At 31.6% G+C, this 24,288-nt stretch overlaps 2 protein-coding genes across 2 annotated transcripts; one reads left to right on the forward strand and one right to left on the reverse strand.

Annotated features, from left to right (window-relative positions):
- Positions 1–553: 553 nt before the first annotated feature.
- Positions 554–2,173, reverse strand: LOC105786552 (trihelix transcription factor GT-3b). Its single transcript, XM_012613046.2, has 2 exons — positions 1,405–2,173; positions 554–1,316 (listed from the first exon to the last, which is right to left on the reverse strand). The coding sequence occupies exons 1-2, from the start codon at positions 1,690–1,692 to the stop codon at positions 825–827; spliced, it is 780 nt and encodes a 259-aa protein (XP_012468500.1). The 5' UTR covers positions 1,693–2,173; the 3' UTR covers positions 554–824.
- Positions 2,174–12,993: 10,820 nt separating this feature from the next.
- Positions 12,994–22,062, forward strand: LOC105786553 (probable methyltransferase PMT7). The gene is made up of 7 exons (XM_012613047.2): positions 12,994–13,466; positions 14,398–14,812; positions 16,192–16,481; positions 17,516–17,899; positions 20,509–20,755; positions 20,870–21,008; positions 21,698–22,062. The coding sequence occupies exons 1-7, from the start codon at positions 13,295–13,297 to the stop codon at positions 21,854–21,856; spliced, it is 1,806 nt and encodes a 601-aa protein (XP_012468501.1). The 5' UTR covers positions 12,994–13,294; the 3' UTR covers positions 21,857–22,062.
- Positions 22,063–24,288: the final 2,226 nt, after the last annotated feature.

Below are 24,288 nucleotides of genomic sequence, written 5' to 3' on the forward strand. Positions count from 1 at the left end.
TAGCAATATTATATAGACATAACAAATACAAACATATACATATAATTATTTGCAGTGGTAAATAATTACCCTAATGCTAATTATCAAATTTTTTTAATAACCTCATTATAAGTTCTGATTCTATCTGCTCTTTTTGATACATTAATGCCTAGAATTACCCATAGTCTCTCTCCAACCCATAAATAGGATAATACGCTTTCAGCGCACTTGAACCTACCTCCCCGTATTACCAACTCTTAAACATGAAGCAATGTACAAATCACCCAAATAAGTATCAATAGTCTCGGCTTTTAGGCTAACCACGAGAACACTTATCCAAAACTACTTCAGCACCCGCTAGTCCTTCTCTTACTCTATAAAACCTCAAACCATCAAAACCATTACTAACAAAATGGATCATTACCAATAGTGTCCACTATGAATCAGTGAATTGTTCCATTACAATAGAATATTTAGTTTTGACTTAGCATTATCTATAACACACTTGTTTGTGGATCGGATGCTATATAGATTGTTTAATTCCTTTACCTACACCAAAGATTTCTAGACCTAGTTGGAAAAGATTTTTATTCATGGTGCTTTTGAAATGTGCACCTCGTAATGGTAACACAATGAAAAGGAAAATAGCAATATTTAAAAAAAAAAACACTAAAAGCTCTCTTTTACTTGCAATGGAAGACTCGGGTTTGCAAAAGAGATCAAGCTTCCTTCCATGATTTTCTTATCCGTTACCATTAGATACAAGTGTAACATGAACCGATGGTGATTAGTACATGAGTAACAGATAAAATGAAAGGAATAGGACAAATTACCTCTCAAAATAATCACTTCATGTGATCATCTCTTGTAAGCTTGTTCAATAGTGTTGTTACAAGAGCATCAATTCTCTCAGACCTAGCTTCTTCCCTTATTCTTCTTTGTTCTTCCTTTTCCCTCCACCTTATATCCATCATTACCCTTTCATTCTCCAATGCTTCCATTGTCCTTCTCCACTCCATTTCTTTCAATCTTCTTTCATTTTCCCTCACCTCCAATGCTTCCCTCCATTGTATCTCCAATTCCAATTGTTGTCTCATGAAACACTTTAAAATCTCCTTTGTATCATTACCATCATTTATACTTTCGCTAGTACTTCCACTAATGCTTACACCCTTTTTGCCTTTCTCCTTCCCCCTATACCTACCCTTATCTTCTTCCTCATCTGAACATAGCTTCTTTGAAGTAGTTTGTTTCCTTGCCGAGAATATGGCCTGCAAGTCATTATAAAACGGGAACTGTTGTTGTCTCTTAGCTTCTTCTTCCACCATTTCACATCCCTGAATTAGTGATATATATATATAAGTAATAGCCTAATAGGGTTTCGTTAACCTAGTAAAGGGTTAATTAAATCAAATATTTGGTTACCTTGTATCGAGTAACGAGGTTTTTCCACTTGCACTTGCACTGTTCGGCGCTACGATTATAACCCTTTTCTTTCAACGTGGTAGAGATAAATTCCCAAAGCTGCTTGTTCCTTTTGGTTTCCATGAAACTTGGGTCCAGCTCTGCTCTGATCATTAAAAACTCCTTCGTCTCTTGAATACTCCATTGAGGGAGCCTATCAACATCAACGTTAACATTCATAGCCAGTTGCTGGTGTTGTTGCTGGTGATGTTGACGATGATAATACTGATGGTGATGTAGTCCTTCCATAAACAACTACCACACGCAAACAAAGAAAAAACCACACACACACAAGAATACAAGATCAATAATAACTTTCTTTTTTTTTTTGCTTTTGCACCCACGGAAAGAATTATTGATTCACAAAGAAACAGAAAACAAAAAGGTAGCAATTATTTATATGGAGATGGTGTGAACTGCAAGTATGAACCCTTCCAGAAAGATCATCAAAGAGGGAAAAAAAAAAAAAAAACCTGAAGAATTCTATATGAAAGAAAGGTGGGTTATTGATAGATAGATCATGGATTTTGTCATAAGCTTAGGTATAAGAGGCGGCTTCGTTCAGATTCAAGGAAAACGAAAAAACTAAAGAAAGCTTTTCATTTCTTCACTCATTCTATCCATTTCTCAATACCCAAACAGTCTCTACTCTCTCGGTCCCTATCTGTCTACGCGGAAACACACTCTCTTCTAATATCTTTTTCTTTCAATTTTGTATTTATAAATATTATATAGGTTAGGATGATAAGAAATTTTTTTTGACTAATTTATAATTTATTTATTTTAAGAAATGAATTGAAATTGAATAGAATATTAAGTTCCGTTCAACAATTGGCTGATAGCTATCGATAATTATGTCATGTTCTGAAAAATTTTGTTAAGTAGCATATTTCAATTAATACATAGTTGTATAAGAAATTATTTTATACTAGTAAATTGAAAATAAATTAAGAGTACATAAATATTTAAGAAATAGTACATATCCAAACAACTAAAAACAAATATTTAAGAAACACGAAACTAGTAGTGATCTCATTTCAAACTTTTGTCATTTCATTAGTACCCACACGCTCGATTTCTTGAGTGAAAATGCATTTGGCATCCGAAAATGCTTCAAGAGGAATAAAATCCAGATATGCATCTATGACCCTAAATGTTGGGTCAAAAACTTTACTTTATCTGATGTAGTTATGTAATGCAAATGCATAGAAAGAATTAACCTTAATGGATAAAATCAAATTGTAAATGAATCTCCATAGTGGAGGATTTTTTTTTTTTTGAGATTTACTTTGAATTTTGAAGGTGAAATTGAAAATGGGAGAATGGAGGCTATTGATACATTGACACCCCTATTAGGTTTGAAAGCATGTGGCAAAGGGAGTAATATTTTAGTAAGTATGGTTAGATATGTCATTCCACATATATCATTCCCAATCCGCTGTGAAAAAAGTTGTCCATCCTTGCATTTTTTGTTGTAGAGGTTTTAGTTCAACAAGCTCTTGCAAATCTCCATTCACCAAACACTACAATTAGAGGGTTTGACTACCCAATCTTCCATTTGTGCCCAAATCATCTAAAAAAAGCCCAAAACTCTGTTTATCAAACACCCTGAAAATATTTGGATCTAACTTAATTTTATTGGTTCGAATAGGTTGAATTAACCATTTTCAAAAATTTTGAAAAAATATATTTTTTACCAAAATTTAAGGTTTTGAACCAATTTATATTTATATTATAAAAATTAAAACTAAATATAAATAGAATAAAATAAATTTCAATTTGTTTTATTTTAAGAGTGTGATATATATATCCTATTACGTATAATAAAAATAAAAATCAAATATATAAATAAATGATTACTCTTTTTATGTATAATATTTTTTAGACATAATAATAAATTTAACTATCAACGTTTACATTTTTTTTTGTAAATTTGGCCCTTATTCTCTTTTTTTAGTTAAATTTAGCTTTTAACTTTTTAAAAAAGAGTCAGATTGTTTTTTTTAACGGAAATAATGACTAAAACATTTTTTTAACGTTGTTGGAGTGACAAGTTGCATGGCAGCCCATGTACACATCATGCTAACATAACATGATTTGTTTTATATATCACGCCAACAAATAATTCAAAATCTACAAAAAAAATCAAATTAAAATTAAAAATACATAGAAATTTCACAAGAATTAAAAAAAATTAGCATAAAGTGCACGTGAATTGCCATGCAAGTTGTGCTTAAAATTTTAATATTTTAGTTAGTATTGTTGTTTAAAAGATATCATTTCAACTCTTTTCTAAAAGGTTGATGATCAAATTTAGTTTAAAAAGAACAAAAATCAAGTGATAAAATATAAATGTAAATGTGAAGACTAAATTTAATAGTATGCCTATTTTTATATTATAAGCAATTAAATCTCAGTATAAATTAAATAAAATAGAGTCAATTTGGTTCAACAATAGCGATAGTTTATCTTATGATTGTTTTTCTAAAAGGTGGATGATAGCAAACCAAACACTAGGGTTCGAAGGAATTTTTGGTTGTTTCTCATTACTCATCTATTTAATATTTAAAGCATTAATATATATTATATTAATTATAGCTATTGTCAATCACGAGAGTTAAGTGATATGGTGAGAGTTTTTTTTACCTTAATTAGTAATTCAGAGTTCGATTCTCGCTTTGGGTATGGAGCAACTTTAAAATTCATGTCCAATATTTATCCATTTAATAAACTTACAAAATGTAAAAATTAGTTACTGAACTCGTTCCAATAGATGCTTTGAGGAACTAAAAGGTAATGGCTTTAATATTTAAATTTGGATATATTATATATGGATTTATATATAATAGTATTAATATTTAAATTTTTTTTATCCTAATTTGGCCTTTAATTTTGTTTTAATGTTCACTTTAGTGTTTAAAGTTTTTAATTTAATTCTTGAAATTTTTGTATGAATTTAGTACTTAAATTTTTTTATCCCATTTGCGTACACGTGGCGTCACGCTGACGAACTGGAAAATCTTACTGGGATTGCTGGTGGGGGGCATTATTCTCTGCAATTGCGAATTCTTTACAGGATTTTGATTTTAATTTAATTTAACTTCAACATTTCACTTATCATTAAGCCGATGGTGTCCCACGTGTAAAATTTCCCATTATCACCACCCACGTGGCACGCATGCAATAAAAGATCCACTAGCCTATGGTACTTCACGGTTTATGTCAATGTTGTTGAAATAGGTTTAACTTTAATTGTATGCATAAATTATTATATTTTAATTATATATTTTTTAAAATTAATATTTTCCACACATAAATATTAAAATGTACTTTTAATAATAAAATATTGTAAAATATGAATTATTTAAATATTATATTTTAATACTATAAAAATACTATATTACCTTGCTTCAAAATTTTAATTCAAAATTAATTATTGATTTGTCTAAAATTGAGGTAACATTATTTAAATTTTTATTTATTATATCTTATTATTTTATTTTATAAAATATTTTAATCTACGATTATTTTCTTTTCATACTTTTATTAATTATTATTTGCATATTATTAAGAAAAGTTGGAATAGCTTTATTCTTTGTGACTTATAAATTATTTAAACAATTTTCTTTAACTTCAATTTTCTGATTTTCTATAATTTGTATTTTTTAAAGATAAACTATTTTTAGAGTCACTAAATTATTAATAAGTTTACGTTTGAGTCATTTAACTTTAAAATAATTACAAAATGATTACTAAACTATTTGAAAATTTTCATTTAAGTCATAGAATTGTTAAAACCATTATTGTATGACCTTCTTTATTCGCATCGTCTACACCAATTGAAAATTATTTTTCCTTTCTCTTTTATAGTTCATTTAAAAAAAACAACTTTGAAAACGTCTAACAACTTTCTAATCTCATCTCGATATTAAAGTATGCTTATCTTCTCGTCAATGGGAACTAATCCTTGTATCAATCATTAAACTTTCTTTTAAAAAATTTAACAACCCGATAACTTAAATAAAATTTTTAAATGATTCGATAATTTAAATAAAAACTTTCGAATAGTTTAATCGCCCTTTTGTAACTTTTAAAATTTTTTATACAAATAATCCTTTAAAGTTTTATTAAATCATTGACTTGTCCATATATGAACTGAAAATTAATGTAAAGGAAATTAACAAACCGGATTATTAACCCATGATTCACACGTATAAGCTTACTTGACCCATTTTAGTTCTAGTCCCTTTATCAGGTATTATTTGATATCTGACTTCGGCAGCGAAATTAGATTTTATTTTTGAGAAATCGAAATTAAATATAATCTTATCATCTTAATAGTCTATATATTTATAATTTTGAGAGAATTAAATTAATTTTTATTATTTTTATTATTAAATATAATCTTGTCATTTTAATAGATATTTTATATATTCTTTATTTATTTTTATTAATTTAATTTTTATAATTTTTAAAAAGATCTAAATAAAAAAAAAATCATCTTAGGGAGGCCAGCCCCCTCCTCCATTGTCTGACTTGACTCATTTTTATTTTTAAGTTAATATGTGGGGAAAGGAAATTAAAATAAAATAAATAAATATATATATTTGATGCACTGTCAGAGTTCCGCGCGTTTTTAATGAATAACAATATGACACATCATCGTTAATAAAAAAATAGTAGAGAATTTTTAAATAAATACTAATAATATATTTTTTATGCTTTTTTTAGGGTGCAATTTATCTTATCACTTCACTCAATATTTTAAACTTAAAAGCTTGAAAAAATATAATAATTATAACTAATATTTAATTATGTTTGAATAAAGTTATTACTATTTATGAATCATGTACTATTTTTATTTTATCCAGGCGCGAAGGAAGGGGCAAGTAGAGACTTGACACCTCAACATGGAAATTTGTTGCTTTAGTTCCTCAAATGTATAAGAATTTTAAGTTAATATAAGATAAAATTGTAGTTTGATCTCTCAAAATGCTAGAATTTCAATTTAGTCCATTTGAAAACTATCAAAATATAAACCAATATATGAGTGAAATTGCATTTTAGCTTTCATCAAAATATATAACTTAATTAATTTCGATCCTTATAAAAAATTCTGACATTGCCCCTATTTTATCTAATAATAAAGTATTGTGTTGTTATTTACTGGTATTACCTGAAAATCGAGGTAAATTTGAAGAAAATGTCGTTTTTAAAAAGTAATTAAGAATTTATGCTGATTTTAGAGAGAGAAACAAAAAACACGTCCAGCAGGAAGCGTTTTCTACCGACGTTTTTGAGAACGTGTTTTCTTTAATAACTTGACACATCAGCTCTTTTAGTTAGATAATGTTAATAGTTTAATCCTTTAGTCATAGGAGAGGAATACTAACACCTAATCATCTCACAAAAAATACTAATATATCAAGTTATTAAAGAAAATACGTTTTTTATTTTCCTCCAAAATCGACCTATTCTCTTCGTTATTGGTTATTTATCCTGAAAACGATATATACCCCACGATACATTAAATGTAGAATAAATGATAATTCAATGGGATACAACTACATCTACAATATGAACAAAAAGAGTATCTATCCGTGGGCGGAAAATGCATGCAAGGTGGCCAAAGATAAAATCATTACTATATTGCTTTTTGTATTGTCGTATGGAAATTTTATTTTAAGGTTGAAAAGAGGAAGATTTTTCATTTGACATTTCTTATTTTTGGTCCCTTTTGTTTTATAAGAAGTCAAATATAGAATTTGTCCATATTTACTAGCTACCTTATTAAATACTATACCAGTTTATATAGTAATAAATATTATGTAATTATATGATATATTAATTTTATTCAAAAGGACTTAGTGGAAGAAATCCCCTAAGAGTTGGACCATTTATTGATCGAAGATAGTGGTAGAGGCTAAAGGATGTCAGGTAGGTAGTTGTGCACTGAGACCGGAGGATTGTAGGGTTATTTGAAACTCTGAAGAATCTCGATGAGCAGTAAGGATGGAGGGTAAGGTTTGTTAAGGATTTAGGCTAAGAGTTGCCAATTCCCACACTAGTCTTTATCTGATGCAAAGAGGAAAAATGAGTTCAGGAGAAGGTTAGATTGCAATTAGGGTTTGTTTGCTAATTAGTATTGTTTAGGACGTTTTAGTTTCCCTTTTTAAATTGTTATTTTTTAGGAAGTTGATTTTATTTTAGGAGCCTAAGGCATCGCCCATCCGGTCTGCTGCTTATTTGACCGCTGGACGAGATAAAAGGGCTTTAAAGCATTGTTTAGTCTTTTCAATTTTTTAATAAATGCATTTGGTACTTTATTAAAAAAAAACACAAATTTAAGTGAATTATCACAAAATAAAAATAAAAATAATCGAAGCATAAAGGATAAACGACACCCATGGTCACTTTTGTTTACCTCAGTTATATTTTAGTCGTTTACATTATCGTGTTGTAAAATTTTAGTTGCTAAACCGTTAATTATTGTTAACGGTATAACGATAAACTGATATGGCACGTTAAATCATCATTTCAAACAAAAAATTGAGGTTAAATTATACAACCGGTCTCCATATTTTTTCGTTTTGAGCAAAAAAAATTATGTTTTTTAAATTTTCTTTTAACACATCTAGAAGTAGAATTGATGGTGAAAAAAAAGCAGGAAACCGAAAGTGATCATTACTTATAACAAAAACCCATAAAGCCTTAACATGTTTTTTTTTTATTCATTATTTTTTATGTAAATTTTAAACTACCCTACAACTAGACTTAGATTATTAATCGGATTAAGTTGAGACTAGGTGAATGTAAATTTTTGATTACATTTTACCGGGCGGGATCTTCCACACCTCCTGGCTTAGCCAATGGTATGATGTGCCGTGCCTCTTGACACGAGGAATGTCAAATACTTGGCTTGCATTAGAAAAACATTGTTAATAAATTTTCTAATAAAAAGTTTTAAATAATTAAATAAAATAATTTATATGAGTTTAAAACAATTTTTAAGACTATGATTGTTAAATATTTTTAATTATTATTTAAATAATAATTTGATAAAATACACTAACAGTCCAATGGATCTCACTAGAAAAAAAAAATTAGTATGAATTTATAGAGTATAAAGAGTTAACTATTTAAACTAAAGTTTTATGCTTTGAGAACCAAAACAGAATATTTAATAAAATATTAACAGCAGTACTCAGCAAAACAAGAGACAGTTAAATCGCATAAATAAATATCATAAATAAAAGAAATATCTCGATAATTTTAGAGAACTGAATTAGACCTATCCATGCCGCCCGGCCCGACGGCCCGCCTGAAATATGGGAGGGTTCAGGTAAAAATATAGGCCCGAAATATGGGCTTGGGCAAAAAAATGAGGTCCGTTTAAAAAACGGACCGAGCCTTGGGCACCACTTTTTTAGCCCGGGCTCGACCCGGTTCGGCCCGAATATAATAAATATATATTTTTTATTTTTATTTTTTAATTTTAAAATACTTTTAAAATATTTTTTTATTTTTTTATTTTTAAAATAATTTTTTAATGTTTATTTAAAAATAGGCTGGGCCGGACCAGGCTCGGGCTTATGATACTTTTCTCGGGCCGAGTTTGGGCAAAATTTTAGGCCCATATTTTGGGCCGGGCCAGACTAAAAATTTTTCTGGACTCGGCCCGGCCCATGAACAGGTCTACAACGGAAGGATCGAAACAGTAAAAAAAAACACAAAACCAAGTAATTCCTTAATGTTGGTATATTAAATGTAAACATAAATGTCAGTGATGGACTAAAGCAATTAGATTCAAGTTCAGCCTCAATTAGTTTCAAAGCCGCGATGGGCAACTCTCAATTTACTGCATAAGCGTTGACCAGACCAAGTTCTTCCTTAATGTTGGTATATTAAATGGAAACATAAATGTTAGTGATGGACTAAAGCAATTAGATGCAAGTTCAGCCACAATTAGTTTCAACGCCGCAATGGGCAGCTCTCAATTTACGGCATATGCGTTGATCATTAGGGTAGGCGTTAGGGAGGCAGGGGTCTTAGCCTCTCTTAAAATGGAAAAACAAAGTTTTAGTCCTTGAAAAAATGATAAAATTATATTTTGGCTCTCTTAAAATGATAAAAATAAAATCTAGTCTTTTCAGAAAGGCATAATAATAAATTAAACACTTAACATTTACATCTCTTTTCAATTTGGCATTTATTATATTTTGAAGTTAAATTTAGCTCTCAATATTTAAAAAGAGTTAAATTTAACCATCAACTTCGAAAAGAATTAGATTTTTAAACAAAAATATTGACTAAACCGTTAATTTTTTACATGGCAGCCACATAACAATCCATTTTATTTAAATTTTATGAATTTTTATAATTTTTAAATTATTTGATGAAGTGACATTTAAGACAAATAATATTATATTAGCATGAAGTCCACGTAAATTGCTATAAGAGTTGCACGCCAAACATACTTTAAAAGATTAATGCTTTAATCAACATTTTGTTAAATTTAGCTAAAAAAGAATAAGAGTCAAACTGACAAAAACTATAAGTATTAAGTGTTAAATTTACTACTATACATTTTAGAAATTGTAAAGTTATAGACTTACAATGAAGAAATTGCATTTTCACTCTATAAAATTTATAATTCTATTTCGATCCCTCCAAAAATTTTTCTAGGTTCGCTCTTGCACTCAACTTAACAATTTTAATGCCATCAACAATAGCTTTCAACCAAAAAAGGGACATCAATTTTATCATAAAAACAATATCTCTTAAGTTGTGTATTCTTTTATTTTAAAGATTATTTGAATGAGCCGACAGAATACGAAATATTAATTATTGGACTCGTTCTAGTGGATATCTTAAGAAACCAAAAAAAGACTCCGGGTTGCACACCAAATATAAAAACCACTGGAGTACAATGCTCTCCACTTTGACTTCAGCTGTCTGCAATCCCAGCATTTGATCAACATCATGCATGGATCTTTTGGGCAACAGCAATTAATTAGCCACCATTGGGCAAACCAATTGGAAGACCAACCTCTACTCGCCAGAAAAATAACCATCGTTGGTAATCTTTTAAGAATGATGAACCCAAGCAAACTTTGCAGCTTAGCTGAGATAATTTCTAGACCAAGAAGGTCCTTCTTTCATCCAATTTTCAAATGATGGGGTCTTCCAATTTCTTAAGATTTTTCAAAGATTCGTTTTTTACAATCCAATAACTGTATGAAAAAAAAATATTCAAGTCAACATCCAACTCTAAGTAATATTATAAATTCGAATCTAGTATCTCATCCTTTTAAGATTGTTATTGCTTGCATGGTGCATATGTCGTGGTTTAACTATGAGCAATGACTCAAAGATGCAAAGCAAGCCTCTTAGTGCACTTAAAGGCCACCAGGTTTGGATAGAGCCACCAAAGGCCTAGAGAGGCCCCTCAGGTGTAGTACACTTTGGAGAAAAAAAATTTAGAAGTTCTCGAAATGTGTCAGATGATTCTAAAATGTATAAAAATATCTTTAAAATTTAAAAGAGACCAAAAATTTAAGAAATAGACCCAAATTTTGTGGAATCAAGTATAAAGTTTCGAAAACTCTAAAAGAATCTAACTTTGTATAGAATTGCATTCTTCTAGCCTTGTATAGAATTGTGTAAAACATTATAGAGATATGATGTTAACCATTGCTGTATAGGGTGAGTTTGGATTGGCGATTGGGTGCGGTGTGGTGCGTTTAGCTTACTTTTTGTCTAACACTACAGTATTGTTACAATATCTAATCTCACCGCCACCGCTATTTTTACACTAACCGCAGATAAACGCACCGCCCATCCAAACTCACCCATAGTCAACGGTACTCGGCCTATATATATGCCCTCTCTCATTTAGATGGGCCTTAACATTTGAGTCAAACGCTTGTGTTTATATAAACACATTAGTGCCTGTTGGAGGCTAGATAGACATACCTAGGTTAGTCATTAGTACCATAAAGTCTCAGCCTCCGCCATGTGGAACTTTATGTTCAGCAAATCAAGAGATGTCTGTTTGATGTTTGATTAGCACTTATATTATTTGAAATGTGCAAATTAACTTCTCTATTAAATTCTATCTGTTAAATAATTGTTAAATAATTATATGGTATGTTAACATTAATCATATTATGCATATATTTCAAAAATCGAATTTACCATTCAGCCTAGGCAAAAATAACACATTTTAATTAAAATAAAATGGGTAAAAGTACTTAGATGTGAATTACTTTTCGGTCTTTTCTTTGAAAAAATAGGTAAATTAATTCTTATACTTTTGAAATGTTCAAATTAGTCTCTTCGTTAAATTTTATCATTAAATGATTATGTGGTACGTTAATTTAAATAGTTAATTATTAATTTAGTCCCTAAACTACAAAATATCATTTTGAATTGTTAACATTTTTCTTATAAATAATTCTAAAAGGTTAAATCATCAAAATTTATCTATTAAAGGATGATGTCACAATGATGGACCACTCGACAGCTGACATGTGTCAATTATTATAAAAGCTTTTTTTCCTAATTTTCTATCTATTTCTTATAAAACTTTACCCCAATGAGTAATATAATTTTTAATATATTTTAAAATCATTAAAATTTTAAAACAAAATTAAAATATATAAAATATTTTAAATTCTAAAATTACTTTTTAATATTTTTAAAATAAAAAAAAACATTTTAGAACACCTCAATCTTCCTCGAGTTACTCACAAAAAAAAGATATCAATGTTAATCTATTAAAAAGCAGGAAAACATGCAAAATAAAAACTAATGAAACAATCACGAATTTCTCGAATGTGCAAATAGAAGACTAATTCGCTTCAAGGTTCATAGTTAACTCCCAACTCCCAACCTAGGTTTTAATCAATTAACTAGTAATTAACCTAGTTATTACTCTTGGTCTCTAACTAACCTAATTAGTCAGCAAAAACTACTTATCTCTCTCGACTTTATCTACTTAAATAACTTCCTAGGGTCGTCAAGAGTAGGATTTAATCTCTCTCAACCTAATCTAAGTAATTTTAACACAAAGCCTAAAACATTCGTTAACTAATCCACATCCACTTATTATTTTCCCTCAGATTTTAATTACCCATGGTCTAATTATAGAAAACCCTAAATTGAATTCAAACATTAGTAAATATCAAAATACGAAAAAGATTAGGAGAGAGAAATTGGATCCCAAATATTAATCATGCGCAAGAATTGAAAATTCAAAACAAGTAGTGAGTCATCCATAATTCGAAACAATAACATCAAGAATTGAATAATAAAATTGGAATTGAAAGTTTACAAAGAATCCAAACCCTAATCTAAAAACTAAACTAAAAATGAAAGGAGAAGTCCCCAACATCCTAATACAAATGATTAGGCATAAGTGATTGAAACTGTATGGACGAAAGCACCCTTGACAATTTAAGTGGCCTCGTCCTAGCGGTGTTACAACATCCTCGAGCCAAAATATGTTTAAGGATTAATTTGGGCCGAAATGCAATCCACATCTACGAAGAGCAGCTTCACAAGTACTTTTATCAAATAAAATGTAGTTTATTAAGAAAAGTTTTTATAGTAAAAAGATGAAGAAACACTGAGTGTTTTCCTGTAATATTGATCGTTTGCAACACTACTCCATTTAAAAACTTACCAGAGATATGCGCTTTACTAACTGGGAGCTCTAGAACTCTAGAAGGGATTGGGAGAGGATTTATTGCTGAACTCCAAGCTGAAGCTCAAGGAACAGAGATCTGAATTTTCAAGTTGTTTCTGGGGTAACAAAGAAGCTAAAGAGCACAGAGCAACGACAGAAGAAATGGGAGGGTACGCGCTGGGCTCGGCGTTTGATTCAAAATCAGGGCAGATGATAATGGTGTCATTGCTTTTAATGTTTGGATCTTTCTTCCTCGGCAACCTTTTCGGCAATAATGCTCCCATTTATGTCTCTCAAGTTTCTGAAACTTCTTCATCGTATTCGTCTTCAGCTGGTAGCTTTCGGTCTTTACTATTAGCTCATCATTCTCTTGAAAATGGCTCATCCCCATTACCAATTAAATGCCTAATACAAAGCAATTACATTTATTATTTATTTTTGTGCCATTTGGTGTCTTTTTCTTTTATTCCTAGCTTCAACTGTAAGGAAATTATTATTTTTTAAATGATATAATGGATGGCCGATTTTCCAAAAGTTGAATCTCAGGGAAAAAGGACAGCTTTTTCATAGTTAAGTTGTAGGGTATGTTCTCTTGTGTGAAGTCACATAAGATGATAGCTTCTGTGGAAGGATTGTTTACTTTTGTGATCTTTTGGTTTCCATTTTTTCTTCCCTTCTCTAATTTTTAAATTTCATATTGTGGATTGAAGTTTACTTGGGCTTAGGTCTTGATGTGCAAAATATCGCTGCTTTGCTTGCTTATTGCTTGTTCAATTTGCATTGCGAGATGATGATGATGATGATGACCTTTGATCACTAAAATAGATTGGATTGCTTATAGGCATGTCCATGTGTATATCAAACTGTTATTAATGATGCGAAGAGTAGGTCTAGCCAATGTGCCCCGTTGGAACTTATAGGTATGATTCAGTATGCAAATTAGTTTCTTCCTCTTAGAAAGGAGAATGAAGAGACCTAAAGCTAACAAAAGGAAGCTAGTTAAATAAACTGTCTGCTAATCTACATGGTGGAGGGCACTGGGTTCACTGTATGTAACATCCTATGCCCCACATTTTAAAACGGGAGCTTGTGTAAGGTTTTGTTTATTAAGTGGAAATATTTGGATTCAGTGATTTACCTCATTTTAGCCTTTGGCAATGCCCTCATGTTGAACTGTTAATGGCATATAAAGTTTCTAGCTATGTTACTGAAAACTTCAAACCTTTTATTGGCAATCATATGGGTTTATCTTTCTACATTTGCAGCTATCTCTACATTTATTAACAAAGTTTCTCTTACTTATCGAGAAACACCACTTGTAGTCCCAGCAAATGGAATGAATATATGTCCATTGAAGTTCAATGAGTATATCCCTTGTCATGATATCTCTTACGTGAAGCAATTGGCTCGAGACTTGAATCTTTCCAAAAGCGAACAGCTAGAGAGACACTGCCCTCCACTTGGAAAGCGTTTATTTTGTTTGGTGCCACCACCACAAGATTATAAAATTCCCATAAAGTGGCCAGTGAGCAGGGACTATGTTTGGCGAAGCAATGTGAATCATACACATCTAGCTGAAGTTAAAGGAGGACAAAACTGGGTGCATGAGAAAAATCAGCTGTGGTGGTTTCCGGGTGGTGGCACTCATTTCAAGCATGGTGCAGCTGAGTACATTCAAAGGTATGGACATTGATATTATTTCATAAATGGTCTACATATTTCTTGCAATTGCCTTGAGATAGGTTTTTATCTTAACAGAATTCAGTGTTACTTTTCAAATTATTTTAACCTATAATATGGAGTAGAAACTATTTAGTGTAGCATTGAGGAAGTTTTGGATGGATTTCCATCTTAGCGATCTTCTTCTTTTTAAAATAAATACTTGTTTAAAAAGTAGGAAGTCTGATCGGCGTGTAAGAAAACTTATTCAAAATATTGTTCTAGTGAAATGGGAAGAAGGTATAAATGTGAATTCTGGTTGCTGTAATATGATGAAATAATTAGATGAAGAGTTTCTCCCAACTCCCAGTTCTCCGATTGTGCCAATTGTTATTCTGTGTTTGGGTATATAGTAACTTGTCGTTATCCCCTTCTTTGTTTTCTTTTGTTACACATCACAGAATCCAAGATGGGAGCAGGATTTTGAACCTTGGACCTTATTACTCTTTGGTAGCAGTCATATACCTATCTTTTGTTGTTTATCCTATTCAGTTTTGACTAGATTGGAAAATCACATATATTTTGATTATAGGTCCAGCAAATATCTCTTCTATATGGTTCCTGGTGGAACGTTTTAAATATGCCTCTTTTGGGGAAATCTGAACATACTATGGTCAGAGTCCCTGCTTGTTTCCATTGGGTTACTTGCCATAAAGAATATAAATGACTCCTCTTGCTATCCACAACTCTTCTATTCATAGCTGGAAAAATTAGATGGAAATCTTGCTTGCAAATCATTTTTTGGGAATTAAGAAGATTTCTAGCCCTGTGTAAAAGTGGGTAGGGGTTAAAACTGGTAATACAAGTCTACTTGTAGGACATAGACTTCCTTGCATCCCTTTCTGAGTCTGTCAGAATTTTGAGATAATATTACTGATTTGTGTATGCATGAATGTTCTTACCTTCCAATCATTCTGGTCACTAATGATATGTGTCATTGGGATATAAATGATTGCTTAATTTTGTCTTGAAAAAGGGACTTGTGTAGCTAAGCTCATCCAGATTGAGGTTAAGATGTAGTTGATTTCTGTACCAATGCCTGGGCACCAATTCATCTTCTTTATGGCGGGCCTGAATGAATTGAATTGTCCATTTCCATCTTGAATCATTGACTGTCTTTCCCCTAGGCCTGGGTGAAAAATGAGGGTGTTGAATTGTTAATGTGTGGATTTCATTTAGGAATTATATATTTAGTTTATCCATTTTTATTGTGCATGATTTAGTATTTGAACTAAATTTAACAATTTCTTTTGTAACATGTTTGTAAGCACCATTTTTTTTTTTTTAGTTCCAAGAGGCGCTATTGATTTTCTTTTTCCTGCATGTTGTCGGACTTTCAGACTAGGAAATATGACAACTGACGAAACAGGTGACCTGCGTTCAGCGGGGTTAGTTCAAGTTCTTGATGTTGGATGTGGGGTGGCCAGCTTCTCTGCTTATCTTCTTCCATTGGATATACAAACAATGTCTTTTGCACCCAAAGATGGTCATGAAAATCAGATTCAGTTTGCTTTAGAGCGAGGAATTGGTGCAATGATCTCTGTCATAGCCTCAAAACAGTTGCCATATCCAAGTAACTCTTTTGAGATGGTTCATTGTTCTAGATGTCGTATTGATTGGCATGAAAATGGTACCTTTCTGTTCTCTACTGCACACTTTATATTCAAGTTAATTTCTGCTTCTCTTCATGACCAAAATGCTCAAATATTAGGTAAATATAAGTTTCTGAACAATCTTGCTATCAGAAAATCCATTCCGGATAACATTCATGATATAGAAATAAGATCATTAGCCTATTGGTAGTCACACATGTAATCAACAGCAATTAGTACCATCTGCTGCCTGATTAGATAGTTTGGAAAGGTTCTTTATTGTTGCACCTAGCAAGTTCCTTTTCAAATCTGTAGCATAAATCTCCACCTATGGATCTAATTCCTAAAGTCGCGTAATGTTTGTAGTTTTTTCTCTTTTGGTTATTATAACTGTGACTTTTTCTTCCCCCCAAATTGAATGAATATACTAAAGACTTGAGCATTCTTGCCAGAACTCAAGAGGTTTAAAAAGGATAACTAGTATTTGTAAGTCCGCACTGAGTTTGACTGCTTAAAGTTGGTGAGCGGAGGGCAAGCAACCTGATGAGGTGTAACATTTTTTATGGTGTGGAAACCTTTATTCATGACTTCGATATATTTTGTGAAGTAGTCAATTCATGATTTGCAGGTACTTTAATTTTTTTAGTGCCAGTGTTATGTTTGGTAGATTACTAGTTGGATTAAAATGAAAGACACTCAAATATGTGCTGCTGAAATGTTTCTGTGAGAGTGTCATGTTGGTAAAAAGAAATTCCTGTCAGTTAAACTACAAATTATAATACTCTGATGTCCTGTGGTCCTTAAATATTTTTATGCATTGAAATCATGAGCTAAAGATGATCATGCTGGAGGCAGCTCCTCCTACTCAGCAGCCTCCTTTTCCTGCTTTGATGCTTATTTCCTGTCCATTTCTGTTATGGGTGGTAATATGTTTTTAAAATATATGATTGAATCTAAAAAGGGCATGTTTGACACCTATAGGTTTCAGATATCACATTGTTAGCCTTTTTTGTACATTATTCTATTCTGATTTGAGTTCCCTAATTTCAATTTGTATCATATTGTTTCTTAGATGGTATTTTACTCAAGGAAGTGAACCGCCTCTTGCGACCTAAGGGATATTTTGTCTATTCGGCTCCACCGGCTTATAGGAAGGATAAAGATTATCCAGTAATTTGGAACAAGTTGGTTGATCTGACTACTGGAATGTGCTGGAAACTTATTGCTCGAAAGGTTCAGACTGCTATCTGGATCAAAGAGGAAGATCCATCATGCCTTAAGCATAATGCAGAGTTGAAAGTCATTGATATTTGTGATGCCGTAGACGAGACTAAACCATCATGGAAGACTCCTCTAATGAATTGCATACAGCTAGCAGGTGCAACAACAGCTTCTAAGAAGCTCCCTTCTAGGCCTGAGCGTCTGTCAGTGTATTCGGAGAGCCTCAGTAGAATCGGTCAGTTCAGCTTGCATTTGTCTAAATTTGTTTTGAGATCACTCATATTTTCCCATTTGGTATCCAACCCAAACTTTAGTCAACCACTTTTAGCTTCTCAAGTTTAAAAATGCACGGTAAGTATTTGAACTTTGCTTCAATTTATCAATTAGGCTAACATTGTTAGTCAAATAGATGATTCGTCCTAAAACAGATCATCCTAAAATTTGTTCTCAGATCTAGTGCTCTACTTTCAAATTTATCTCTTTAGCTTACTTGCAAAATGATAGTTTATATTCTTTCCTATACCCTGTACCGTATAGAACATACTGGGATAATTTTTTATTTCATGCCATGTGGGGGTTATATATACATAAACACATATTTTCTTCTTCTTTGATCATTGCCTAAATTACATGCAAGAGCAAAGTCATTGGAAGCTAAATAAAGTACTAAACTGAAAGCTGCTACTTCACATACGAATTACCTTGTTATAACCTTTTTATGAATGTTTTTTGATTAACTTTTGTAATTTTGATCCGTATTTGTCACGTGTGTGTAACTTTTAGTTATATTAATTTTTTTATTTTTTATTTTTATGAAATAAATTAAGAATAATTAAATATTTATATTAAATTCCTTTTTAATGATGTGGAGTTAGAATCCCCTTCTTTGCTAAAACCTTGTGGGGATGGAGAGAAGATTCCTCCCGAGGATGAGGATTGGGACAGGTGCTTGAAAAGTTGGGATCAGGCATAGGGAATGCACGCCCTGTCCCATACCCGCCTCGTCATTATCCCTAAGCAGGGCAGATTACTGCTGCCCAACCTTCCCCTTTCTCCACCATTCTCTTTATCTTCCCTTTTATCTCTTTCCTCTCTCACCTATTTTTTAAAATAGTTCTTAGTTTTATTAGTTTTTGTTGAATTCTTTCTAATTCAAATTATATATTTTTAAAAAAGTCAGTGTTAAAAAAGTTACATGTTATTTCTTGGAAATGTGGCGTGCTTTTATTGGATATTTTGGACACAATACTAATTCGATTAATGGACTTGATTTCATTTGCAAACTGATAAATGGAAGCAAAGTCTTAGTGCCTAATTGGACATATTTGAACTATTGGCACAAATAAAACCCTAAACCCAAAAATCCTTAACGCTGAATTTTACATGTTTGATCTTCCAACAAATCATGACACTATTTACTTTATAATTTGATCAGCAGGTCCTAATTGATGCTTTTTAGATGCAAGTACTTTTAATGTTTTTAAAGTTATCATAGCTTATTGCCATTTACCAGTTCGATATTGTGTTAAAACTGGAAGCAGTTGCCTGCATAATATCTTTTGCAGCACACATAATATGAGTCATCTAGTTCAAGATGGGAGAACAATTTTGTTGTTAAAAAAAAAAACTGTTTATTTTTACTTGATTCTAGCAGATAATTAAGCATAGGAATGGGATTATGGTTTCTTTTTTACATTATAGCTGATATGATTTGACCTATTGTTGTATCTTTGACTTACAACCAATTAGGCCTTAGATGATATCATCTTTCTTCTTTCATGGCCTTGACCAAGGGTAGTAGGCACTGACATGCTATAGCTAACTTATGTATTGGACTTTGCTCTTGAGCTTTCAAACGTGGTGTCTTGTTACATGCTTTAGAGATATCATCTGATAATATGAGCTATGGCATAGGTTGGTTACCCTTGTGGTCGATCTTTGTCAAAAAAATTTCTTGATCTGGAAATGGTGCTGGCACATGCTTATTTTAGCTCCTTTGTTGAAAAATAGTTTGGTTTTAATATTACTTTAGTGCCATGTTACATGGAGATTGATTGCAGGTTAAGTGAATATTGATCAATTGCATTCAGTTATCATGAAACATCTATAGATACTTGATTTTGGCTATTAATGTAATATTTCGAAAAACCAATAAAAATGTTTTATAGGAAGTTACATTTTCACATAAAATAGCAAAAGTAATCATGGGCACTATAATGTCACTTCCTTTGGTTTGCTTTGCTGAAAGTTCTTTCACCGGAAAGCTCCTTGTTCAGAACTTTATTTAACAAATGTTAAACTTTTAATAAAAAAACATGCTCAATATTTAATTCTTATAGATGCATAATTATTATGTCATTGTGAACTCAAATTCTACGACTAGTCCCTGCACCTGTTCTCTTTTTGACCCTTTTTTATCATCTTCTTGTATCTTAGATTCAAGTTGATTGATGCGTCTCAAACTTACATACATAACCATATCCCAAACTCAAGTCCAAGCAACATAGTCTTCTCTCTACCAAAGAACTCTCTACACTGTCAAAATACAATAATCTAATTTTCTAATAAATTTTTAATAAAAAAAGAAGGATTTATGGACTTGAAATCTATAATTCTAAACCATTTTCATTGGTTCTGTTTTCCTTCCAAAATCCTGGATCCTCTATCTCTTGCTAAGTGTTACTGTTTCATTTTGGGGGGTTTGAGCTGTTTGACTTGGAAGGTTGTACTGGACTACATCATGCCATATTTCACCTTATTTTTTGGGCATATCGTCAGTGTAACTTAATACACTAGGAGATGTTATTTAATCCAAAATGATAATCTTTTTATATATTATAACAGGCATCAGCAGAGAAGAATTTAGTTCAGACTCCAACTTCTGGCAAGACCAAGTTCACTATTACTGGAAGCTGATGAATGTTAGCAGGACAGAGATACGAAATGTGATGGACATGAATGCCCTTTTTGGTGGTTTTGCTGCAGCTTTGAATGAATATCCTGTTTGGGTAATGAATGTAGTCCCTTCAAGCATGCAAAATACCTTATCTGCAATTTATGACCGGGGTCTAATTGGTGCTTTTCATGATTGGTAAGAAAGATTTTATATAATCTCACTTTATTGCTAATATCCATAGGCAGAATGATAGTTCTTTTGGCTACTTCAGATCTTATTAGTAGTTGCTGATACGTATATGATTTTCAGGTGCGAACCATTTTCAACATATCCACGTACTTATGATTTACTGCATGCCAACCATCTTTTCTCTCAATATAAATATAGTGGAGAAGGTTGCCAGTTTGAGGATATCATGCTTGAGATGGACCGCATTTTAAGACCTCAGGTACTTGTTTCATTGAGATGGTGACATGATATTTCAGACCGTTCTGATTTTGAATCATTCATTATTTCATTAGTGTCATTAGCATCCAACATAAACATATAATCGTTCTTTTTTTCAGAAGTGCCTAATTTTTGGGGGGAAATTATTGAAATTGTCTTGCAATTTTGACCTATTTTAATGTTGTGGATACAGGACATGGGAAATTTGTGCCATAAGTTAGGGATTTACTGAAGTTTTCTTTTATGTGCTTATTTGTGTGTGTGTGTGTGTTTTCAGTTATCTGAATTAGTTAGTATAGTTTATTTACCAAGTATTTACGTCGGGTGGCTAGGTAGTGTTATCAAGTACTTCCCGCTCATGGTTCTTTTTTTTCCAATCTTTACCTTGTTTCTTATATTGATCTCCCCAGAGTTCCTCTATTTCAGCCTTTTTTGTCTAATATTGTCTATTCTCTATTTCATTCCTTTTCCTTCCCTTTATTTGCCCTCAGCTACAAACCCGAGTTAGTCATGTTGATGAGGCCCAAAGTAAAAGATTTAAAGGTTTTTTTTTTGACATGTTCCGGCTATTATGTCTAGTGCAGGTGGATGGAGACTGACATCTAACATCATCTCTGCTTGGTTGGTTACTTAGTCTATAAGCCAAGTTGCTAATTATGATTCAACTCTCATTTTACATTTTTGTCTCAGGGATTTGTTATTATTAGAGATGAGGATTCTATTATATCAAGAATTCAAGATCTTGCTCCGAAATTCCTTTGGGAGTTTGAATCACATATTCTGGAAAACAAGGAGAAGCAAAGAGAAACATTGCTAATTTGCAGAAAGAAGTTCTGGGCTGTTCTTTAAAACATGTTTCTACAAATAACAGGTGCTAACGAAGCAGCTGTATGTATTTCCAACCCTCTCTATAAGCGTTGTAACTTATCTACCTTGAGTCTAGGTTCGTGCTTTTCGCCTTTTTTGTCTACACCCCTGTACTTTATATAAATATTAACCTTATTAGTGGGAGAAAACACGAGGTTATATATTCATAATTTATTCATTGCATTAAATCCCCTGTTGAAGTTAGATGTTGGAGATCATTGTCAAGGTGATTAACAATCGTGATTAACAATCTTCGAGGCCTCCCCTTCCAGTTCTATAATCATGAATCTCAAGTCCTCAGCAAATTCAAGGTTTTGATTTGTTTGGTAGTTCTGAAAGAAAATTGGAAAGATGAAAAATTAAAGGGATAAACAAAATAGAAAGATGAAAATTATAATTTTTTCTTTGCACAGTGTGTTTGGTAGGAAAGATAGAAAAATTGAAAGGAAGTTTTTTTTTCCATCCAATGTTTGGTGAAAGGAAAAAGAAGTAAAATATTTAAAAAATGCATATTTTTAAGCATCTACAATCAGTTTTTTTTTCCATCTTCAAGCAGAATTTTGTGTTGACACAATGTGGGACTAATGCCTTTAATGTTAGCAATTGTCCAATAGCCTTCTGTTTTCTCAGAACGTTGAGCAAAGTTAGTTCTCTTTTTGAAGATAGATGAGCAACGAGGATGTATTGTTGTCTCCCAAATACTTGAATTTAAAGTTCTTTGATAGAGGCTTTAGTTCCAACATCGGGGGTTTAACCACCTAAGGGATCATTTTTTTCCGACGCATCCTCTAATGGTCCCAGAGATTTCTCTCCACCAGTCTAATTGGTTTACACGAGCTTGTTTGAACTCTATATCTACCCATCCTTAAATCTTCATAATGAGACGATTCAACTTCTAAGGACTCGCCATATCCTTGCTCAATACTCAATTCTCCCTCTTAGGGGATAATGTTGTTCAAAAATTCGATAAATTTTAGTTTAATTCAAATTGAAGTAAATAAACTAATATTCTATACATATAAAGGAAAGTGGAAGAAAGAGATGAACTTCATCATCTTCTTCCTTCAAATATTGAAACCAAAAAGAGAGAAAACCTAAGAAAGATTTGAAGCTTTCGACCTTAATTTGGTATGTGCAATCTAGTCATTTTCTTGTAATTTTTATAATTTTGAGGTCATGAGAGTTTGATTTAGTTAGCCCATGTGCCAATTTATAAAACTGTTAAAGTTTTAGAAAGTTACTGTTGTTGATTTCTTGAAGATTTAGGTGTTAAATTTATAGATTTTAAGCTTAGATATGAAAAATGACTAAATTATAAAACTTAATTGATTGTTTTGTACATTAGGGACTAAAGTGAATAAATTGTAAAATTGATTGTAGAAATGAGAAATAGGAAGTCTCTAACGAGTAATAGTGAAATCGAAATTCAATTTGGAGCTTTAAATTGGAAGTTAGGTAAGTCTCAGTTTTAGGGGCTAAATTGAATAAATTGCAAAATTTAGATAAATTAATAATTGATTGTGAATTGGCTGAATATTGATAGTGGTGTATGTTTATGTTAATTTGTAGCTAACATCAAACCATATTCATCAAGGGAGAAAGGGAAATCTAAAGTCGTCGACGAGTAGCTCGAAATATTCAATTTGTAATTCTATGATTTGGAAAACATTTATTTGCTGCATATTTATATCATTCTTCATTATATGGAGTTGGGGGTGAGTTCTTGATGATTGCTTGAGCTAAATTGATATTATTTGGATTGGATATCGAAATAAAGGCTAAATTGAATAAAATAAAAAAATTTATGACTTAATTGATATGTGAAATTGGTATGAGCTTAAGTTGGTATATGTATGTTATGTATTGAATTGATAAGTTGATGATGAAAATTAGAATGAATAAGCATGAATCAGATTGAATATTGAAATTGAAATCTGGTTATCCTATTAACCGTCGGACCGAGTCGAATATAATTGGCATGCCATAGGGTCAGAGTATTGAAAAAAACATCATTTTCGGACAATCCGGGGTGGTAGATATTATGAGTTGAGTCATAGTTTCCGGGTAACCCAGGGTGATATATTTATTGAGTTGAGAAAATTATTGTTGCTAAACAATCCGGGGTGGTATTACATATATTATTATAGCGTTATCGTTGCTAGACAACCTGAGATGACGAATCCATGTATCCGTACCAAGTCCATGTCTGATTAAAAGGGTTAAACATAAATGAATCGATTAAATGATTATGAAATGAAATAGAATGGAAATGCGAAATATGATGCCATATAAATTGAGTTGAAAATGAGCCTGAGGGCTACTTGAATAAGACCAAGCTATAGACTCGAGAGTTATTGAAACGATACTTGTAATTCAGAATATGTGAATGTGTAAATAATATTAAAGAATTGAAT

Source organism: Gossypium raimondii, chromosome 1 (assembly GCF_025698545.1).
Source record: "Gossypium raimondii isolate GPD5lz chromosome 1, ASM2569854v1, whole genome shotgun sequence".
Taxonomy (NCBI): domain Eukaryota; kingdom Viridiplantae; phylum Streptophyta; class Magnoliopsida; order Malvales; family Malvaceae; genus Gossypium; species Gossypium raimondii.

What these genes read in the sequence shown, in the direction of transcription:
- LOC105786552 (XM_012613046.2), bottom strand. Translation starts at nt 1,692, where the DNA reads ATGGAAGGACTACATCACCATCAGTATTATCATCGTCAACATCACCAG. An exon ending in ACCTCGTTACTCGATACAAG is followed by an intron (nt 1,317 to 1,404) that starts GTAACCAAATAT and finishes TCACTAATTCAG; the next exon opens with GGATGTGAAATGGTGGAAGA.
- LOC105786553 (XM_012613047.2), top strand. Translation starts at nt 13,295, where the DNA reads ATGGGAGGGTACGCGCTGGGCTCGGCGTTTGATTCAAAATCAGGGCAG. An exon ending in TATTGATTGGCATGAAAATG is followed by an intron (nt 16,482 to 17,515) that starts GTACCTTTCTGT and finishes ATTGTTTCTTAG; the next exon opens with ATGGTATTTTACTCAAGGAA. An exon ending in ATTGGTGCTTTTCATGATTG is followed by an intron (nt 20,756 to 20,869) that starts GTAAGAAAGATT and finishes TATGATTTTCAG; the next exon opens with GTGCGAACCATTTTCAACAT.